Below are 23,182 nucleotides of genomic sequence, written 5' to 3'. Positions count from 1 at the left end.
AACTTGTTTTGTTCTTCTCCCTGTAACATAAAAATAGCTGACTTTGATTCTCTTATTTTCTCGAAAAATAATGCCTTCACTTCCAGGCAGAGCGTCAAATGGCGAGAGGCGGGCTTGCTTTTCCATCATTTGACAGATCAGAGTAGCCATTCTTTATTTAGCCCAGGGATCAGGTGTAACATTATCAATACAACGCAAAAAGAACTGTCACATCTCAGTACGGATACTAGGTCTGTTTATAACCATTGTTTTACATCACTTCAATGGTCGGCCTCATCAAATGTAATCTGCAATAATCTCTCAATCCAGTTAACACAACCATGAATGCTCCATAATGCCATGCACTTAGACTGACCTTGTAATTACAGCAAAATAGGATGGAAAAGGCTTTTTGCTTTCAGTACATTAAGTTTTAGACAGACGGGAGGAACACTTCACATAGTTTGGGGTGTGACGGCATGTGGATTCTTTCACGCTTTTCCCATAAATCTTAGTTGTGCCTGCAGTTTTAAAATCCTCATGCAATTGTACACCCTTACCACTGATGATGACAACTTGACACATAGTTGCAGAACCTCAGCTCTCATTCATTGGAGGTGGTAGATGATCTTGCACCCCTAAGAAAAATTGCCACTTACACCTGCATTCCCTGATTTTTCTTTTTTTGGCCACTTGGGGGCAGCGGAAACAAGCTCTCAACACAACATTGACATATCACTTCAACAACATTCAGAGCATTAATGTAGAAGCAAACAACTATTATCTATTGCAAGATATAGTGGAATAATGTCAACCTAGCAGAGAACGAGGTCACCCTCGCTCTGTGTGTGCTTTTATATCTTCAGTTGGAATGATATTTGAGGCTGTTGTTTGTCAGTTTTAGGTCTGTTTGACTGCATATGTAGCATGCTACTGTTATTCTGACACCTCTGTCATGTCAGTACCCCCTCGGGATTAGTGACAAAGGGTGACTACAGTGTCACACATATTGGCCCTGTGATCTACAAGGGTTCAGAAGTCAACAATGACTCATTTTACTGTATCACTGCTTTTAATTGCTGCATGTTATCTTGTTATCATGGTCTGGTGGTGTTGTCAGTGACTTAACGGGACAGGGGTCAACTTGGACCCGTGCACAAAGGATTGATTACTGATCACTAGTATGTGCAGTACACACTCTAATTATTTACCTGATAAACTGACTTGCTGCTTTTGAAAATACTGGCTTCGAAAGATCAGGTAAGCCACACGTTGTTTAGTTCGGTTTTTATGAAAGGCAGAGGAGTGACGGCCCCCTTTCCACTTGTTACCATCATCGTGACACACCAAAAGTCAGTTTGTCAGGGATGATAATGATGTTATTTTAGCGTGGCCACATCTGACAACGCATCCGAAACAGCTAAACAGCAGGTTGTCGAACAGCGAATAGCATCTTTGAATGTATGTGTGATAGCATAAAAATGAGCAAATGAAATGCAAGCAAATCAAACTGGAGCAAAAAGTCTCGTATACTTGTTTCAATTAAATAGAGCTTGAAATTTGTAATTGCGGTAAGATTCCACATCCAACCACAATATTAGATGCCTGCTACCGTCAGTGTGTATCGAGGCAGATGTTGGTTCTGCTGAGATGGAAGGTGCGACCTCTGATGTATTACCGAGCTATAAATAGCGTCACAGAGGCGAGATCTTCCATCAGGATTCGCTTCAAAGATCCCTTACAAAGCGGGTTCTGTGCAGGGAGCCACGACTGTTTGCGTTTCCTCCCTGTGAATTTAGACATCCGGGCACCAGGGCTGATGCTGTACACCTTCTGTATATTCACACATGAAACCTGGTGTTTTATGCTGCACAGTGTGCTATATATTTTTTCATTTTATCCAGTCCAAACTGAGTGAACTACCTCCTCACACACTATAATACCAGGCTGCACTGCATGAACTCCGTCACGAGCTGCTTATTTTAGTCCTGGGTGACGCGTTCATGGGATTATCTCCCATTATGACGGATGTCTACCTAATTTTCAGCAAAATCCAGATGTGCACTGCTGAACTCCTTCCAAATTATAAACTGCATCCGTTTCAGATTGCCTCTTTGGGCTTGAATGGATATTGCTGTTATGAAAGCAGTTGTCTAGCTAATTTTTTAGAAAATGCTGTTGAACAGCAAAAGTATGTACACTACCACAAACACTACCCTCACTTTTATTCGTACAGATTGAGAGCTACCGTGGTTGAACTTAAAATGAATTTCTTTTTGCAGTATCATTTTCTATGGTATGTGTCCTTGTCCTGTATTTGAACTGTGTACTTCTGTGAAAGCGGTGAAAGTAGTGATGTTTGTATCCTTTTAAAAGGAAAGTTGTAGATGTGACATTGAGTAAAACTGCATGAAAAATAGGTAGATGACGATAATGCTTGTGTGCATTTCATGCAGGCCCAACGTTATTTAGGGGCAGATGGAAAGAACAAAATAGAAGCACTCTACAGTGAATACATATGCATAGTTTAACTTGTCAGAAAGTAGAGGAAAATAGTTTTATTGATCATTTGATGCAAAGTTTAACTGCAAAATAGCTAACCTGAGCTGTCTTAGTTTATGCGGTTATTGGTGTAGTTTTAAGGTCATATATGCACATGATTCTGCAGACACCTGTGCAAGCACCCTCAGTATATACCTACTCACAGAGGGGGGGAAATGGAATCGATTTGGCACTTGAGTTCAGCCAGCGACAACAGAGCCCCCCGTCCAACGATTTAAAAATAGAAAGCCTGCGACTTTGATCCCACCATGAACGATGAGGAGTCCAAGTTTTATCATCCGTTCCAGCTGTGGCGCCGTCTCTAAAGAGAGCCAGTAATTAGTTTTCCTGTTTTGGAGGTTTTTCCTTACTGTTGGGAGGTTAGACCAGTATATGGAGATAAAAGTAATGGACTCATCAAAACACACGGTGTCGGGTTTCAGAAAAACTAAGGTAGAGGGCTATTGAGACAGAGTTCCTTCTTTTACCGCCTCTCGTCTGTTGTCTACAATTATTCAGGGAGCTCTCTTTGCCAGTGTTGTCCCTCACCGGCGCCCTGCTTTTGTCCAAACTCAATTGAATTGCATTCAATGGTAATAATTGTGAAAGCGAAGTTCCCATTTGCATCACAGGTACTGATGGCTGTTCGATTGGTTATTGTACAATTTGGCTTCCCCCTCCATTCTTATCAGAGTAGAGAGTGGCTCTTCACTGCCTCCTCAGTGTCGTGAAGGGTTAGAAGGTCACCCTGTCACTTTTTACAGTTTCTCTGTTATTATCAGAAGCACAATGTAGTTGTACATGCAAAGTAGAGCCATTGTGAGTCGGTCCCCTTCAGAGATGTTTACACAACAAAAAGAAATGTGTACTTGCCCCTTGATATCAATGTCTTCCAAGTTCATGTGCAAAAATATTTTGTTTTATCTCTATCTTATCATATATCAATCCTGCTCTCACTAAACCCACTTAATGAGACATGTGGAATGAAGCAGCTATTTTCATATCTGCCTATACTACAGTGCTTTAAATGCCATGATACCGCTGGCGTTACTTGACGAGTGTGTGTTGTCGATGCAGAGATTTTCGTCAAAAAAGTGCAACATTTCCTGGTTTTATTGAGCAATTAATCAAGAAAAAAATCTGCAGATTATTCAATAAGGAAAGTTAGTTTCAGTTGTCCTTTTAATGTACATAGTGTTCAAGAAAAAGCAGGATGTGAGTGAAAGCTCACCATCAAATCTTCCCCTTGTGATTGTGCATATATGTGAAATGTAGTGGTGTCAATTTAAACCATTGCTCTTGGCTTCAATAGCTACCCGTAGTAATTCATGATTAGCTCATGAAAATAAGTCATAATCTCTATTAAGCATAATACGATCTGGCGTAAAAAGCCAACTCTATCACACCCTTGTTGCCAGTCTTCATTTGTGTTTCTTTGTTCAGTCTTTGGTGACGCGTATGAGTCATGCCGTTACATAATTACAACTCCTCCTCCTCCTCCTTCTCATAGAGCTCTTCTCGCTCTGAAAACAAGGACAAGGGTTACAGGGACAAATCCAAGTCTTCCTGCAAGTAAAGGGTGCTTCCCTAAAATAGGTTACGCAGACGGTTGAAGAAAGAGGCTACCTTAATCTAGCACTGGGGAACTGACAACGACACCAACTGCCAGATCGTTCAAAGCTGCCAGATTTTATGGGCCACGCAGAAGTGTGGATCTCAATAGGCCCAGATCCTTAAGCTGTTCGTCTTTTATGCTTAAGGAGGGTGTATTTTGATGTGACGTTGACAGTCTTAATAGCTCTGACTCCAGCTTTAACTTCATTGTAGACCGTTTTTATTTTATTTGTCCATTGTTTGGATTGTAGGGTCATTTTACCTCCTAATAGATATACCTAGCAGGTATTCTCATAACCAGATGTGATATGAGCTGATGTGGTTTTAGTGCTCAAGGTATATATTTTATTTATCTATAATCTGGAATGAATGTGATTATAAGTATATTACCTTTTATCTATTTAAGTCAGTAGTTCCAGGTCATGAAGGTTAAGGCATATGTATTTCCAGATTTGATTATTGCTTTTCCCCGGATACAGAGAAACTCTGGAAAACTTGAAATGAGAGATTGCTGTTTTTTTCCTTTTTTCATTCAAGGGAGTGCCTGAAGGTGAAACGTTGAGGCTTGCAAGAAACTAAAAGCCTTATCGATCAAGGGCTATTTTTGAAAGCAGGGTCAAATTAGCTATTGTAACAGCACTGTAAAAGCATCATGTGAAGGACACCAAGATCCCTATCTCATTTGGTGTATGACACACAACCCAGCAAGATGGAAGCCATGTGTATAGGGTTGGGGGTGGCCGAGGACTGCCAGGCCTTACACACTCCTTCCTTGGCGGGATTTTTGACCCTCAGCATCAGCCTCGCTAAGCTGCAGCAGCAGAACATTACATCAGCTCATGTAATACCCATCATTTGTGAAATCCAGGGAGAGTGCTAGTGTAAAGATCTCACAATTGCAGACAGACTTGACATAACACAGATAACTGCAGACAATTTTAAACCAGATTTAGGAGAGTAAACTCTTAAAATGGAAGTGATTGCAATTGGACTGTCTCTAATGAGCAAATGAGCAAATGCTCTGGTGCTCAGAGAATCTGCTGAAAGCCTCTCCTCCTCTTGGCTAAGAGGGCTGCCACGTGTTATGTCAATCACTCATGGACATATGATGCATGCCCCTCAACCCAACCCCACCCCCACTCAAGCCCACCAAGGTGACCTGAAAAAGCTCTATCAGCATATTACCCCATCTGCAAATGTGACTCGCTGACCTGACTGGCAAGCAGGAAGCTTCCTCTGCACACGTTCACCTCTGCCTCCTCTTCCAAAGAAGGGTCTTCTGTGTGTGCACTTTGCCTCAGATGGGAGGTAACTGACTGCTAATCAGCTTTTCCCATGAAAAAAAACAAAACCGAAAAAGGAATTAATGTATCCAAGGCCTGATATCTTATTTCTTTGTGCTATAGAGATCCATTGTTGTCTAAAACAGTAAAAAAAAAACACATATTATTGAGTCACGCCGCCTGGGTGAAATATTCCCCTATTACGATGAACACTGTAGTTTATTTTGACTCAATCCCACATACACCGTCCTGCTGTCGTAAAGTTTCACACCAAATGTGTTATATATATCCACAGCTGAAAATAGTGGCCAACAAATGCTCTATTTACTCTTGTTTGAGTAATGTTTGCTAAGAAGTACAGTAGCAAGCTGGTAATTACTGAGCCTTTTATTTGTAAGTCATTTTCAAAGGAAAGTATTGAGTGATGGATAAACTGTTGGTTGTATTCTTCTAGTTTGACCAGCATTTAAAATATAACTAAATCAAGATCAAGAAGCTGAATCTTTGGACTTAAAGTATTATTTAGAATGACTCTCATCAGATGTTAAAAGTAAATCTGGCAGGTAAGCAGGTCGACTGTTTGAAGAATACACACCTTACAGTAAAACTTCACTTTACATTTTGTGCATATCAAGCCCAGTGAGTGCATTAAAAGTGCAAGCTTCCTGGTTCCGTTTGTATTGACAGAGAAATCAGCTGTTCAGAGATCTTCTTGCACAGCGCCTACAGTATGGGTACTAGGATACATTGCATATCAGGTTTGGGAAGTGTCAAAACTAGCTCAGGATGCAGATCCAGCATGTTACCTTGATCTCTGTTACGGTTGAGCTCTGACACTGATGCCGTTGACAACAATCTCAGAATCCAGGCCAACTTAATACAGCATAGCACTGTATTTTGATTTCAGTTTACATTGGTGGGCAACTGGAGCACAGATGCCTCTACTTATCAGCTCCTAGTGGCTCATTTTCTGGGAAGTGGTCTGGATGCTACAGTGTACCTGTTATCTCTATAACCAATACCTGCCCAGTGGGCTCACGGCAACTAGATTTGGACCACTGTCAGCGATTGAGTTAGTCTTGTTGCCCCCTGTTAGGCATTTTCCAGAGAGATGAAGTTCCTGTCAGCATCAGGAGCTGACAAGACAGTAGCACCAGTACTGATTATAGCTGAACCCAAACAAAAGACAAGAAATAACTTCATCAACAACTCTCAGGTCATGCAGATAAACAGGAGAGGCCAGCTCAAAAACAAAAATCTAGGGCAGACAGTGCTGCAGCAGGAGCACAGTAGACACGCTGCATAATATAAATGCAAGAACATTGAGTTCAGTGTTTGCTACAATCTCAAAAACAAACAACCCTGCTCAACCTTTCGTTGTTTACTGCATCTTCAGATCAAAACCAGCTCTAATCCGACAGGAACAACAAACTTCCTATTTGATCAGGTTTGCAGGAGGTCGTTATTCTACCTCAGCTACAACATTACGTTGCACGTGTACAATCTAAATTGAATCTGGTGAATAAGTGAATAAATCACTTACTATTAACTGAAGAAAAACTGACTGTACAATATATGTACATGGAGTTCCGCTGTGAGAAATTGTTCCTGATCAAACCCAGCTTCGGGTGATTACGTTTACTTGCAAAAATGACACTGCAGTTTTTGTTCCCCTATCTGTCTCCCCAAAGCCCAAGTCTGATTGGCTCATGTGAGGGGGGTGTAAGAGGAAGCAATTTTGCCTTAGTCCTGGTGAGCATTGCCTTGTGGGAAATCAGCGTCGTGGCAGCTCCTGTAATTAGTTCTGCTTGTTAGAAAAATGAAGGGGTTACTAATTAGCAAGTGGATGGCTTCTTGACTTGTTGTGCATCTTTTCCCTCCTTTCCTTGAAGATCATCATTATCGTCTCCAGGCAAACTGGAGAGAGGGAGAGAGAGAGATGGAGGGAAAGAGAGAGAGAGAGAGTGCTGCTCAACATTTAAGCTCACACACAATGAATCTAGATGGACAAATCTCCAAGGGTGTTCTGTCATGCTCTTACAGACAGGTTGCCTACTGTAAGCGCATGCAGGCAAACTCCTGGAGCTGTGCAAGATTTCACTTTGCAAATTTGCTCAACAAGCAGTGTGGTTGTCAAAAATCTTTACATGCGTGCACAGGCTAATATCCACATCTACTACAGTTTCAATGTCAAATTGCATCTTAATGTGGCACAAGTGTTGTTTTTTTTTCCTGGTTTCAAAGGCTGCATTACAGTAAAGTGATGTCATTTGCCGAGTTTACCAGACTGCTCGAGCTGTTCTATAATTTATCTTACCCAGTTAGTCATTATATCCACATTACTGATAATTAATTATCAAAAATCTCATTTGTGAACCCTATTTTTTGCAATATACTGTAGATATCGAGGTATAACATAATTGGATTTTCTCAATATTAAAGTAGTTAAAGTAGCTTTTTATTTAGCATACAGATTTGAGTGTTAATAAAAAAAAGCTAATAAGTATATTTCCCAAATTGTCAAGGCATTCCTTCTAACGTTTGTGTTGATTTCCAGTGTTATGGTTTGAAAGCTGTATGCATTCAGCCAGTCTTTGTAGCTAAAGTGCTAAATTTAAGTTCAGAGTTGGTATTGTATGAACTGAAGCGCTAAAAGAATAAAAATAAGTGGAAGAAGTGATATGGAAATTTCCTCATAATATTTATAAACTGCAATGCTGATTGCTGTTATCACCATTCATTGTATATGTCGGGTATATTCAGGATTTTAAGGATCAAGTGCAGAGCTATGATTAAATCAAACTCCACTATTTGCAATCTAGAAAGTGTGAAAAAAAAGCTATTATTCTCCTGTGTGTAATTTGGCTTGGATGCAGAAGCATAAAGGAAATGCAAATCAAATTCATCCAGAAATAGACCCCCTTTTGTGCACCCAGATTGCGTATGAGAAGACCTATCATCCGCCACTGATGTTTGAAAGTCGGGAGTTACAGCTCTTTGCTTTCAGCATTTCACCAATGTGTGCAGATTCCTACGAAAGTCCCCCCCCTTTAAGCTGTGGGCAATTTCAGCATTGAAAGCGGAAGTACTTTTGCATGATGTCACACTCTCGATCGATAATTCTCCGTAACACGGCCGTTACATGCATGCGGCTGCAGAGGGACATTTATCTCCCCTCAGCTGATCCGCTTCCAAGAATGATCCTAATGTGACATTACGTAAGAGCTGGAAGGCAGAGCTGCCGGTATTAGAGAACACACAAACTCCAGAGAACATACTAATCTCCCGATGTGATTATTAGTCATAATATTTAACGCTGGCTCAATGAGCGACCCACGGCGTAATCTCTATCTGGCACATTCACCTGTTCTCTCCTAACCATCCTGACTTTGCCTTTGAGGAGGGTGATAGGGAGTTAAATAGAATAATTACACCTCGAGAGTAAGATATGAAATAGGGGGGGGAGGAATGAGGTTATAGTTGAATAGCTCTGTGGGAAATCTCAGGATTAGCTCAACTTCTGCTACATTTTGTTTTGGCAAATGTTTAATTTCAGCTCCCTCATTTCTGTAATTCTTCTGTAGCTATGCAGAGGAAAACCTAATGTATGGTAAATTATGGGCCGTTAAACAGAAACGGTGGGACACGGTGGGTACTGACATTCAGAATGACTGCAGTGGTGAATAAAAATAACTAGCCCAGGATGATCAAGTAAAGGGGAATTTTAGAGTTTAGCGAGTTCAGAATTTTGTTATAATCAATGAAAGGAAAGCTATAAAGTACATTGTGTGGTTAAGCATTCACCTCATGAACTACTCCTTCATCGTTATCAAAAGATTTGATATTCAATGCAGTGCAGCATCATTTAGCTTGCGAATGAATCACTGGCTTGACGAGCATGAAGGACCCGTCTTAAAATGTGGACATTTGCCCTGAATCTTTTGATCAAACTTGATCATTCTTTTTGCATTTCATTTGGCATTGTGCACTTTGTCAGCCCACAAAAGTGCCTCCACATTTCACATTTCAACATTTTTTTTGTCTGAACACTGTGTAGGCTGTGAAACAAAGCCTTGATATGCTAAGATCTGAACAAAAGCTTTGTGTTTGTTCCTAGAAACGGAGGCCTGAAGCGACTGTTATTTAACACACACACAAACACAGTTTTTTTTGGAGATGAATTGAGTGCAGTTCAGTCAGGCACTCGGTGAAAAACTTTTTGTTTCAAAAATAGATGTTACAGTATACTGCAAAATGCCAAATGGCCCCGCTGAGAATGATGGCAGAGAATTGAGTGATTGTGAAAAGACTGGAGTCACTTTGGTATGATCTGACACATGCCCACTCTCAGAAGCATCACATTCAGACTGGCAGCACTGGACCTGCAGGAAAAAGTTTTAGAGTTTTTAGAGCATTCAGATCAAAGCTCCACAGACATCATATGAGTAGCAATCTTCTCAGCTAGCTGGTGGCAAGAATGTGAAGTGTATGTCCCTTTTACAGTGAGTACCAATATACAGCATGAATTTCTGATAAGAGTTGACATCCCTCACTCACATGAGTGAAAATGAAATTACGTTTTTGACGGAATTTCAAGGAAAATTCGAATGGACAATGTAATCTTGCTCAGCTTGCGACTGACACAGTAGGCAGGCACAGCAGTGGGGAGGAATCTGTCCCTCACGTCTTGTCTACTTACATCACAGTCAGTCATCACCATCAGTGTAACTGTGCTCTAATGTCTCTCACTGTCGTCTTTTCATCTCGTCTGTGGGGTTGTGTGCGGCATGCTTCACATCTTTGTCCTGTTTTCTCTTTCTCTCCCCCTTTTACTTCTACTTCTCTCTGTGTTGGATGAGAAGGCAATTCCTGCGACCCCAGAAGATGACGGGAAGTTGTCGGTAGGTCCTGTCTGATTGACACTCTTCCAGTCTGCTTCTGTGTTTGTCCCCGTTTCTGTGTAGATGTAGGAGCGTAACTTGTGTTTCTCCCATCGTAATGTGAAGACATGTACACTGTTATCTCTAACCTTCAGCCTCCCTGTGTGCAGAGAGTAGCTCCGTCTGTTTTCCGAAGCCTTTTCTCCACAGTTACATTCTGTACGCAGCATGCGAAAGACAACCGAGGAAGGAGCATGTGCTTCGAAAACATCAGACTCTTTTAATGCTTTTATTCTTTCGAAAAGCACGCCGGAGTGTTAGGTTTTCATCCGGATTGTAAAGGAAGCAGATGAAATAGAGCAGCAGAAGGAGAGTCTTCAGGGTAGCACCGAGAAGCCACATCTTACAGAAGCCCCGCCAGTCTACGTGCCTCCCCACTGCCTCCCGCTCGCACCCATATGGGCCTGTGAATTAGCACCTGACACCTCCTGTGCCTACGCGTCATCTCTGTGGGCAGCCAAAGGCAGACACATTCCAAACAGCTGCTGCCTGCAACGGTGCTTAATTTCCCACAGTTCCCAAGTTCAGCTTCAACTGCTGGAGTGACCTTGGCGACGGTTGTTTTTGGAGAAAGACCTCGTGTGCCACTTCAATTGTGAACGCCCGTCTCAACCCATGGGGCTTATATTTTTCAGATGCTGAGGCACTTTTTGAGAGTTTTACTGGGTTGCAGGTTCCACTGAGGGGTTTTATGCAAAAGAGGATTAGGGAATCATATTCCAAACAGCCTGGATTAGAAATGGCGCTGGTAAAGTGCTTACAATTGATAGACTGGTGTTAAAATCGGCATATGTGCTTTATGACAGCAATAAGAGTTGGAACAAGGTATACTGTATCTCTTTTGCTAGTAGGAAACGTGTCCTAGTTTAAAAAAAAGTCCCATTCAAGTCAAAATATATTTGTTTGACATCTTGTTTCTCCTCTCACAGGCCAGGCCTCGACTTCAGAGGGGAGGTAGTTCCGCCTCCCTGCACAACAGCTTGATGAGGAACAGCATTTTCCAGCTGATGATTCACACGTTGGACCCTTTAAGTGAAGGTAAGAGGGTCTGTACGTAGAAAACACAACTCTTAAGTCTTTAACTCAGTAAAAAAAAAAAAAAGCATCTGTGCTGTATATCCTGTGTGTTTGAGACTTACAGTCTGTAATTGTCCATTTTCAGGTTGATGTTGCCTTGAATTTGTCATCATTCTTGTCTTTTTCACTTAAAATGACTGAAATCCTGCTTTCAGGTGTTTCAGAACTGTATAGAAGCCAAGAATTTTACTGGCAAAAAACTGTTATGGACGCATGAAAGATGTTCAATATCCTGGACTTGAGCTCAAATTCTTGGCGATGAAAAACAGCTCAGAGAGCAACCATATGGTGTTTTTAATTCATTCCTCAGTCCAAATAAAAAAGTACTGGCTTTTCATGCATACAAAAGTCTCCGTCATTAACATTTAGACTGTACTTCCAGCCCCGATGTGCCTGGACTGAATTGATCCCTTTTTTAAAATAGTCCGTACGAGACAAGGCAAAGTTCTGTGTCAAAGCTCAGCTAATGTGGAAGATCATTTCCCTTTAATCCAAGATCAAGGCCTTTTGGCTAAGCTAAAGCAAATGTGAAACGGCAGTGTCAGTGCTCGACGCAGGGGATGAATATGTTAACACCAGGGGAGGAGGTGCAGTGTCATCCCATTCTTAACCCACAGAAAAATGCACATTAACGGGGAGCAACACTGGTTTGAGGAATGTGTCATTGGAGGTTTTCTTGGCTTTCATGAAAGGTCTTTAAATTGGACGCAGCATCTTATGATGTGATGAATCCTAACCCCCCCTTGTATCTACAGTGTAAGTTGTTTGATTAAAGCATCAGTGCCGGTGTTGCCACAGACAAAGATACCACATAGGACAAGGCCAAAGAGCCATTTCTAATCCTGAACAATGATTAGGCTACATATTTGCCCGATGGATGGATGTGATCACATTAGCAGATGTCTGCTCTGTAGTGAGGAGGCATTTCAGCTTTCTCCGAAAATGACTTTACATTCCTTGAAAGCCAAACATAGAATGAGTCAGCTCAGGAAAGATTAATAAGCTCTGCCCAGACGGCCTTAAGTGCCCATTAACATGCATCAAGTCGTTGCCGTACACTAAATCCAAGGTGTACGGTTTCCGAGTGTATCCATCTTCCCATCGCAATGATTAGAATGTAAATCACAGCCCGCTGATGGAACGGAAGTCTGTATGGCCAGTCGTATATGTACAAGCCAAAGTTTTACACACTCCACCCTGCCGCTCCTTGTAGATGCATTTATCATTTGGTCCTTTTAAGGAGCAACTAACATGCACTGATGATGACATATTTACTGCTTGTTGGACTGCATGAAGATTAATGGACTGGCAAATATATGTTAAACATACCTGTTTGTGTTTGGGTCTTAATCATTACCAAGCATCTAAAAGGCAATGTCAGAATGAGTTACTATGTTAATGTGTTTATGAATATGTTTTTTTCTCAATAGTGGATTGAAATGGTCAAACAGTGAAGTTCTGCTTCAAATATGAATGCAGCAGAAATGCGAGGATGTTCGTCCAGATTTGACTGATGAGTCTTTTGGCAAATTACTGAGTGGAAATGAATGCACTGAAGCAACAACTACAGTGTGACACGACACGAGGATTTAATTCATTGCCAGAGAGAACAAAAGCAACACTTTGGGTTTATTATTTTGTAATTTCCATGTCCCATGTTGGAAGTTTTCACACATCCAGCAACATTTAACGATGACATTGGTCTTGAATACATTGTAGAATGCCCTCATCACATGCCTTTCATTTGATCCATTACCGTCCATGTTCATTGCACATTTACTGATCTCAGTAATGCAAAGAAGCATCTTGTTGGTGAGCTAGCGGCGCGGAGAGAGACGAGCAGGTGCATCCATCAAAGAGGGAGGTTGTGCTGCTTGTCCTTGCGTGCTCTTCGGCTTTAAGTGTAGCTCAGCGGAAGCCGGAGGGAGCTGCCAGGACTCGATCCATACATTTTTTATAGACATTTCTCAAAATAAAGTTGTCTGCTCTTCCGAGGCAAAGGAAAAATCTGAGGTTGTTTTGCTAGTGCTGGGAACTGGTTACGTTTCACTTGTTCTACTTTTGGAGTGGGGGTAGTTTGTGTTCATAGAGTTGTTCCTGGCTTAAACACTCAGACTCTTTGCTACTTTAACCGTCGTCAAAATCAATTAAAATGCCAGCTGTGATGTCACTGGGTGAAAAGCAAAATCAGTGATGCATTTAAGGAGGTTTAATTTCTGTAAACACTGGCAGATTTTGGTTAAGGTAACATAATACTAAATACTAAATGTTTGTGGGTGTCTGTCAGTATGTGCGCGAGTATGCATGTGTGTGTCCCTTAAAGAAATGGACATTTTGAGAAATATGCTTGTGCACTTTCTTCCAGAGAGTTAGATAAGTGGATTTACACCACTCTCATACCTGTCATATCTACTGGAAAGAGGGGGGGGGGGGGAAGCATACATCCAAATCATTTGTTTTTTAGCAAAATATAGCCTAATGGTCTTTTGACTCTCATCTTGGAAGAATATCAGTGATCTAATGTACGCTCACTAAATATATCACCTGGATTTATCTTTTCTCTGTTTGTCTTCCTATCTCTCTTTCTACTGTCCCCTCAGAATTTGCTGACTCTGGTGAGTTACTACTCTAATTTATGTATCTCCCACCCCTCCCCCCAAAAAATGTTTGTTCTCATTCCAACAGCCTGGAGGCAGCTCTCTTGCCCGACGTGTCCCCTATGTATACATCTCCCCAGCGCCGCTGTGCTGTATATGTCAATCCTGTACTGTCCATCCTTGCAGACTTTCTCCTTCAAATATCTCATTCTCTTCTGTGGATGTATTCTCCTTGGAAACCCTTTGTGACCATTTCTGCATTGTTTTCCCCATTGTCCCCTATCCTCTCTCTCCTCTTATGAACTCCTTTTTAGTCCTGGTTTTATATTGTTGCTCTCCGTGGGACAGGAAATGATTTTTGTTTTTCCTGTTGTGTTGTCTTTAAACTCCTGGTTTGTGAAGGTCCTTTACCTTGCAGGCATTTAGCCAAACATGGCAGTGGTGTAGCAAGAAGATGGAGATTTCATGTGGTAGGTCTCTCAACTTGACAACGTTGTGCTCTGCTCGTGAATTTGGTTTTTGGGCAGACGGAGGAAAGTTGTGGGCTGTTTTCTCAGTCCTTCTCACATGCCCTTCATCAGGATTCAGAGTCAATAAGAGCTGGACAGAGCAATTAATTGCAGTGGACTTAAATTTGTTTCCCTCTTTTACAATTAGCTGTTCCCACCAAACTGTTATCGATTTAAGTATTTACATGCGTGTCCTTCAGTTCAATAATAGACCTTTAATCCTGCGTGTTTTTCATTGGAGAGAACATGGTAATAGTCTGGTACACTTAGTTCCCGGCACAAGTGCCCACATCTCTTTTTTTCCATCAGTGTGGAGCTACAAACAATATCACTTAGGAGTAGCATCAAATATTGAACTACAAAGAGAGATGGGGAGGGAGACGGGCAGAGTGGCTGTCTGAGCTCTCAGTGGATGGCTGAAACAAGCCTCCCAAAACAGCACTCAGAATTCAGACTGCGTACATGCCTTTGGCTCAGGCCCCTCAATAAGATGTATTACCCTGAGATATGAACTCTAGTGGTGAGTCTATGCATAACCATAGCTGAGGTTGACCTCGGTACGGGAGAAGATGGGCGCTTGCATACGACCACAAACCATACAGTAAATGTATGAAATGCAAACATTTTACCAATAATATACCAGAAATAAGATATAGAACGAATAATTGGCCTTGTCGATTATTTCAAGTACCTGACAATCACCCACTAGTTCCATAATCTGTGACTATGTAGTGCAGTACAGTGGTAGAAATATAACAGCACAGACCAGCTATTTCATCAGATGCTTAGATCATTATCTAACTGACATAGACTGGAAAGATCGCTCACAAAACCAATGTGGCCTTGGACATCTTTGTTGAAGTGAGGCCATTTTTATTGAGCAGACATCGAGGGCCTCCACAGAGCATAGAAAGGACAAGGTCGTTTGGGTAAACCGTGATACACCCATGTCGGCAGACACTACGCTCATTGGGTAAACTGGTGAGACACAAGAGGGTTGGTGTTGGATGGAGGCAAGCAAGGAAACCAGTCGCACCAGGAGCAAACAAGGTTTGTGTATACGTCATTGTGTGAGGGTGTAACTTACACCCAAAAATTAATTTGTGAACAAAGAAACAAAGGATTTTTGGATGAGTTTTCTGTTCTGTGACTTTACATATTTTTTTAACAGCCGTTAATTATGAGAGGTAAATTTATTCGTCAAGCCAACATTTCCAGTTCGCCCCATACTGCTGCTCCCACTGCCTGCAGCGTTGTCTGTGTGGTGACCCAGGGCCCCATTGATCACATTGTTCAATAAAGCTGTCGCTGACCTGACACCCCTTGTGCAATGGAAATATATTTACCATTCATGCCGTATAATATTGACATCTTGCTATAAGGTTTTTAATTATTTGTTTGAACGTAACTGCTTTTTTAGCACTAGATTACATTTAACTCCAACTTCAACTTCACAGAGGCATATGTTTGAAATGGTAGCATTTTCATGTGTATCGAAAAATGCAATAAATAATATACTGTATTTTTATATACAAGTTTAGCATTAATATTTGAATTCAGAAAAAAAAGGTGATGTACAGTCATAGTTGTACTTCCAGTATGTTATGTAACTGAGACCAGTCAACCCATCATCCCTCTAACTCGCACACATGTCACACCCCCCACCCGCACCCTCTGAGCTCACCATGCGCCGGGCGGGTGAAAGAATCAATGTTAAAAGCCTTTTTGCTTCGGCACAGACTGTGAATTTCCCTGACACCCCAACCCCCAGCAGACGGCGCGGGATGCACTCACGCTCTCTTGCGCACAGCTCACTAGAGGTTTAGAGGTCACACCGCAAGGACAAGAGGGACCCTGGTAAACAACAACAAGCCTCCCTCAGACCAGTGTGCGGGCAGTGATTGTTGTTGAGGGTTAATTGCCCCCAGAGCAACCTCGGTTAAAGGCCAGCCCAACAGTGATGCTGCACTTCAAACCCAAATCGCCTAATCATATGGGATTGAGGCACTTGTCCGTGAGTGCAGCAGATGGGCAAGACGCTCTGCAATAGGATGTGTTTTCATCTCATTAGATTGTGTTTTCAGGGCTGCCAAGTCTCTCATTTGGCATGCGGTTCTCATCATAATCCTCTCACATGTGAGTGGAGTGGTCGGCGCCCACTGTTGGATATTAGTGTGTATGCATGTGGGTTTGTGAGCACGAGCATATACTCTACTTACTGTACTATACACCTACATGTCGACAATCTGTACTTGTGAAGAGAGTAAATGGGTCAGTTTACCCACGGTACAAAAGCATATTTTATTTACATAACCTTTTATATAAGCAGGAAGTCTCTTCATAAATATTTCACAAGAGCAGTCTGGCCAAAGTGGCTCTGCAATGTAGTTAACATGGTGGTAAAATGATTTACTAGTCATATATAGCTCAATAACATTAGGCGTATAAGAGCTATAAAGGGCATAGCTTGGCTATTTAAAATAGGTCTAATAGAGGCTTTAAATGAGAGCAAGTACGTGTGCTTGACGTAACCATGAATGGCTTTAAAAATTAAAACATTTTAATCTTCCTCCATATTTTCATCGAGGTTCATCCAGTTAGCAACCATAAATTACAGTGACGAGTTCATGAGTCAACATTCAAAATAAAACGTCACGTAACCGCCAGAGTGAAGTGAGCATATTTGATCACCTCTGCACTAAAGACTAAATCCTCATGCTATTAGTTATGCTGAAACGGGCAGAGCAGCTCCAAAGCGCAGTGCGGGAGGTAGAGCCTTATGGTCCGGTGTCGTCTTTTCTGCTGCTTCACGTTCAGCTGTTGCTGCAGGTTTGAATTCCCGGCTAATTCATCATGCAGATGTGCTGACCGTCTATTTACAGTAGCACCGAAGAACTGCTACAGTAAGGGAATCAAATTAATTGTTTGGGTTTCATTGTGGGGGGAAAAAAATGCAGAATCATCAAGCCTTTGAATGAGCTTGCGTGCAGAGGAGAGGAGGACTCATCTTTTTTGTTGCATGTTGACCCAGTTCTCTTCTGACTTTCCTGTTCTGTTTTTTTATTATTATTTTTTTATATATACATCATTGTATGAACCTGTTGTTTTCCAGTATATTGACAGCCCCTCCCCCCTCCCTTTCTTTCGCAAATCTTCTCTAATAGCTATCCAACCTGTGCCATTGGCAGGCTATTTATCAGCCTGACTTACTGTAAAGCTATGATGTATTTTATTTGTAATTCAACCCTTTGGCGCTTTGTTTTGCACTTCTGCAGTGATGACTCTGAGAGACTTTGTCTTTCTGTATGTCACTCCTTGTGGCCGTGTGAGTGTTTGTAAAGAACGTGATGTAGAACCAGCGGACCTGTCTTGTTCTGTCATGTTCACTCTTTTCCTTTTCTCTGTGTGTTCGTTGCCTTACCCTTGTCTTTTGCTGTGATGTTGTAGAGCTTGGGACTTATGGGAAACTAAAATATTATCACTCAATGACTGAGGAAGGTAAGCCTGAAAGTTTTCACTTGATTCCTTGAGTCAGCTTCTGTCATCCCTCTTCCTTTTTCTCCATCTTTATTACGTAACCTCCAATTCCATTTTTTGTTTGCTTGCGACATGACATACAGTTTGTTTTAAGTTTGACAACCTCTCTGAGATTTCACTGACAAAGTGCAAATCACGGTAGCCATGCCATTTTATTATTTACTTATTATCCTCATTTTTTTATTTGATTTAATTTTTTTCTTCCCAGAGATTATGTACAAACCTATTGTGTGTTACTGTGTGTAATGCTTTTATGGATTTTATTCTATTTTCATCATATGTTGCTTATGTTTGATTTTGTGAGAAAGCCACTGCTTTCCTGAATTATTGGTCAAATTTTGTTATTATGCAAATAAAACTACACACACAAATGCACCACAAAGCATCCCCTGAAAACACAAGGCACAAGGTTTTCTTTTCTTTTTTTTTTAAATCTTTGGCCCCGTTACCCATCCGCATTGTTGAGAAATACATCATCCATGCCTCAGCGCTCACTTGGAGGTTCCACTTGTACCAGCAGCGGGTGCACACATGTAAGACGTACGTTGCTGACTCATCCACCCAGTAGTTGCGTAACAAACAGAGCTGACAGGGAAAATGAGCGGCTGTGTAACGAGAGCTAGGGATGGGCTGGACTTGGTTATTCTCAAAGACTTGCAAATTGGAACTGTCATATTTCTTTGTTGTTTGCCTTTAGAGCTATAGCATACCCAAAGGCAACATGCAGGAGTAACATTATTTATAACATTAGTTTAAAAATGATTAAACTAGCTTTATCAAGTGAAAGGTAGCTGGGGAGACAGGCTGGCCTTAGCTGAAGCTAAAATTACTTGATTCTTTTCCTAGCTGTTGACTTTAAGGGAAAAATCAATTTTGATCAATGGACATCTTGATAATTAAGTTAGTTACTCTTAGTAACTACACATAACTGCTCTCTGCCTTCATAGGTCTTTGGCATAAGGTTTCAGAATCGGTTAACTGAAAGTGGTTTTCTTCAACGTTCAAGAATTTCCTTTGAAACTCATCAAAAAAGCCCAACCCTGCTACTTTGTAGTCCCACGCAGAGACGATGATCTCACGCCCACATCTGTATAAACGGAACACGCGCATACACAGCCCACTGACCATGACCGCCTAAGGTGAGTGATGTCAAGGCAGTGGAATGTGTGATGCCGTTTTGTGAAAATGTACAGTATACAGTGTGCATATGTCTTCCGTGAGCATGTGCGTGTCTGAAAGAGAGCGAGGAGGGGAGGGGCTGTGTGTAGCCAGACGACTAAAAGACAACAGAATGAGAGAAAGAATGGCGTTTGAAAAAAACAGGAGCGAGAAAAACAGGAGCCATGGAGAACTGTGGAATTAGATAGAGGAGACGGGAGGAAGGCCGGGGGTGACTTAGGGTGGTTAATGATTTTGCCAGAAGGTCACAGACAGCATTGACATGGTTGGGTGGAGTATATATCGACGCGTCACTGTGTCAAGCACTGACAAATGAGCCGTGCCCTCTTGAAATGAAAAAAAAAAATCTTTCACATTGATTACAATGGGCTGATTTGGGAGTAGGTAGGACATGCATGCAACAACTGACACGCACAGGAAGTCAGTGAATATGGATACTCGACGCACAAGAGGTTTTACACAAAACCATGATAGACAGAATCTCTGACAAAAGCCATTAAATATTAACATCTAATGTGTATTACATGGGAACATAAAAACTTACACTACCTAAGTTTTGTGCCTATGGTGTCAAAGTTCTTCTCGTCCGAGTACTGTGTTGTTGTTGATGTGTGTGTCGTTGGGGGGAATTCCAGTCATCGCTCGTCGTTATAACATGGGCAGAATTGCCTTGCGTGAGCCCGCAGCTTATGCAAGCCTCAAGGTCATGTTGTTCAATTGATGACTAGGTTTCAATTCAGTCTCGTGCGTCACAGCATCATCTTTCCAGTGTTATTGGGTCAATAATGTTATCAGCAACGATATCATCCCCATCAGTGATTTTTTTTTTTAATATTGATCAAATTTCTCCAACAAGCAGATGTCTCTTGCATGCTACAGTATTTCTCTTTGTCTGAGGCTTCGCACGCAGCTACTTTACGAACTTCAATAGATTGCTGCAGGAATAAGTCCTAAAACCTGGAAATTAGTTGGCATTTTCGCACTTCCAGTTCCCCCTTCACTGGGTTTTTTTGAAAGGGTTTTTGGTTAAATGCTTGAAATTAGTTCTGTGGTGGAACACAAGCTGAAGAGATTTGAATGCTTTGTTCTACATTATAAAATACGTCGGTTAATATTTTTTTTATGTCTTAAAAGAGGAGGCTACTGACAAGTGGCTAAATGCCGCTACAAAACGTCATCACGTCAACTTGTCTGCCGTCTCTCGTGCTCATGTGACCTTGATGTAGTTCATTTATAGCCTGATGGGTTTTTTTCACTTCTGCCGATTGTATTCATGCTTTCATAATCAGAAAACTAGTGTTCATAGGTGAATATTATCTTGCTGAACAAAATCAGTAAGTATTATAAACTTGTGTTTGCCACAGTTTACTTTCTGCAATAATCCAAAATCCAATAGAAAAATCATATTGGCTTTTTGTCGAGGGAACCAGTGTGATGCTAACTTCCCGGGGTTTTTGTACAAAAAATGTCATCCCTGCAGCACCCTATACGAGCAACGCTAAAATAGAAGCACTATAATAATGGTAAAATCAGGTGCTTCCTGTTTAAATATTGCAATACCAAGTTTCTGAACCTATAGATGTGTCACTTCTGATGATGCTGTCCTCAGCTCAGTCTTTGGTTGCTTTTAGTTCCCAGCTAGCCTCTGACCTCTCTTGTGAGTTTCTGGTCTGATATGAGAACAGGGGTGAATCTGAGCTCCAGAAGGCAGATATCTTCACAAGAGATTCTCTCCCCTGCTGGCTTTGCCTCCACCAAGGACCAGGACATTGCAGGGTCATCAGTATATGATATGCTCTGTCATATTGACTCTCTATGTTGTTTAAACAGCCGTTCTGTGGGAAGACACTGCCCTGTATGCACTGTGCTTTTGAAATGTGACCCATCTGGGGTCAAAGGTGACAACGACGGAGCTCTCATTTGGAAGAGGACGAGATGCCTTGAAGATGCTGCGGTGTGCAGCCCTCTGCTCCATCTTTAACCACTGTGGCTGTTCTGTTGCAGGTAAATTTCGAGAGAAGGCATCCATCCTTCATAAGATCGCTAAAAAGAAATGCCAAGTGGAGGACAGTGAGAAGGCCAATGGAGTAGCAAGCCGTTCAGGTAAAAAGCTCTTTGATCAATCAATCAAAATGTATTTGTATAGCACATTCTAAAATACAACAAAGGTTGCCCAAAGTGCTGCACATACAGTAGATGAGCAGTCATACAATCAAAGAATGGATTAATAACAGTAAGTGACATTAACATCAAGACAAACTGACACAAATCACACAAAAGTGCCATGATGTGTTCCATTTGATATTCCTAAAGGAATAGTTCGACATTTTGCGTTAATACATTTGTTCACTTTTTTGCTGAGGTAAGGGTCAGATGAGAAGGTTGATACCACTCTCATGTCCAACGCTAAATATGAAGCTAACACCAGCAGCTGGTTAGCTTAGCTTAGCATAAAGACTGGAAACAGGGGAAACGGTTAGCCTGGCTCTGTCCAAAGGTAGCATGTGCCTATACCAGCACCTTTAAATCTCATCAATCAACATGTTCTAGCAAATGTCATGTAATCCTTAAATAAACTGAAGTGTAAGAACAACATGTTGTGGTTGTACAGATTTAAGTCTCAATGCTAAGCTATGAGAGTGGTCATCAAACTCTGGGCAAGACAAGAAAATAAGTGCATTCCTCCAAATGTCAAACTATTCCTTTCCTTCGATATTAGCTGATTATTCACAAAGACTCCTTTGCTGTTGCTAAAACGTCATGAATAGCCGTTACCCGGCTTAATATTCCTTATTAGTCGTCAGGAACGTCCACTGAAATAGTTAATGAGCGTCACATCCAGTGTTAAACAAGCATGACATTATCAAAAAACTGCCAAATTGATTGCAAGTGTTGTTTTCAAGCAGTATTTAAATCAATCACAGTCACTGCCAAGTGTAATTTATGTGGGGTGTTTTTTTTCACTTCAAAGAGCATCGGACCAAAGGATGAACAGGAGGCAAGAGGATGCCCTTTCATGGCCACAGTGTAGTCAGAGCAGCAGAATCAAAGCGAGGCATAGATGTTTATCAACAAGGCAAATTATGCTAACAGCGCCACATTAACATATTACCATCTTAATCAAAATGCATGACTGGTCATCACAGCATACTTTTCGAGCCTCGCATATCTTAAATTGGTGTCTGTAGTAAAAGAAGATTTACTGTCAGTTTAGTTCGGTGTATGATGCATGTGATTAGATCCACATCCCATCTTTCTATCTGTGATATCATAGATAGCATCCAAGCTAGGGAGTGATGTCATGTGCTGGACGACAGTGGTATCAAGTCACTTTATCTATCTGAGAACCTCTCCAATTGTGTCACAACCACACTTGAATTAAAGCAATTTCCACAGCAATTATAGTGTTATCATCTGATTACATGGCTTTCGGCTCTTTGTATTTCAATAAGGGCTGGTAAGTAAGTCTGGCCTCAAATTAAATGGAGTCATATCAGCCACCAGGATGTGATGAGGGAGACGGATGTTAGTGACAGCAACAGACCTGCACATATACTTGTTCGTACACAGAAAGATGCTTAAGGTGAACAAACATTTACTGGTTCCTGTTTATTGAAGTAGCTATAGCTGTCAAATAAATGTAGTGGATTAAAAAGTACGGAGGAGAAGAAGTATAAACACTCTCGTGCCAATTTGAGGCAATGCCAGCTTTAGTCCCTCTACATGCTTCTGACTGTAATTATTCGTGAAACTTCCCACAGATAAGAACCTTCCTAACAGCTCCAGCGTGGAAGTGGAAGTGACACCACCCATGAACGGAACAGCAGGTCAAGAGGGGGAGACGGTAAGGGATGACAGCAGGAAGAAACTGCACCAAACTCAGTTATCCCCCCCCCCCCCCCCCCCCCCCCCCCCCCACCAACAAC

At 41.5% G+C, this 23,182-nt stretch overlaps 1 protein-coding gene across 7 annotated transcripts in view; it reads left to right on the top strand.

Moving 5' to 3' along the window:
- Window positions 1–23,182, top strand: part of LOC116385377 (sodium/potassium/calcium exchanger 2-like) — a 36,701-nt gene that overhangs the window by 4,792 nt on the left and 8,727 nt on the right. For 2 of the 7 annotated variants that reach the window (XM_031850790.1, XM_031850789.1), the window contains exons 3-8: window positions 10,271–10,318; window positions 11,287–11,395; window positions 14,035–14,049; window positions 17,988–18,038; window positions 21,261–21,359; window positions 23,018–23,100. In XM_031850790.1, coding sequence (XP_031706650.1) covers window positions 10,271–10,318; window positions 11,287–11,395; window positions 14,035–14,049; window positions 17,988–18,038; window positions 21,261–21,359; window positions 23,018–23,100 — 405 coding nt within the window. The remainder of the gene's footprint in view (window positions 1–10,270; window positions 10,319–11,286; window positions 11,396–14,034; window positions 14,050–17,987; window positions 18,039–21,260; window positions 21,360–23,017; window positions 23,101–23,182) is intronic. The other 5 variants (XM_031850792.1, XM_031850793.1, XM_031850794.1 and 2 more) reach the window with 5 other exon arrangements.

The sequence above is a fragment of the Anarrhichthys ocellatus genome, unplaced genomic scaffold (assembly GCF_004355925.1).
Source record: "Anarrhichthys ocellatus isolate YVR2014 unplaced genomic scaffold, GSC_Weel_1.0 scaffold11, whole genome shotgun sequence".
Classification (NCBI taxonomy): domain Eukaryota; kingdom Metazoa; phylum Chordata; class Actinopteri; order Perciformes; family Anarhichadidae; genus Anarrhichthys; species Anarrhichthys ocellatus.
This window is presented reverse-complemented; position numbering and strand designations above follow the sequence as displayed.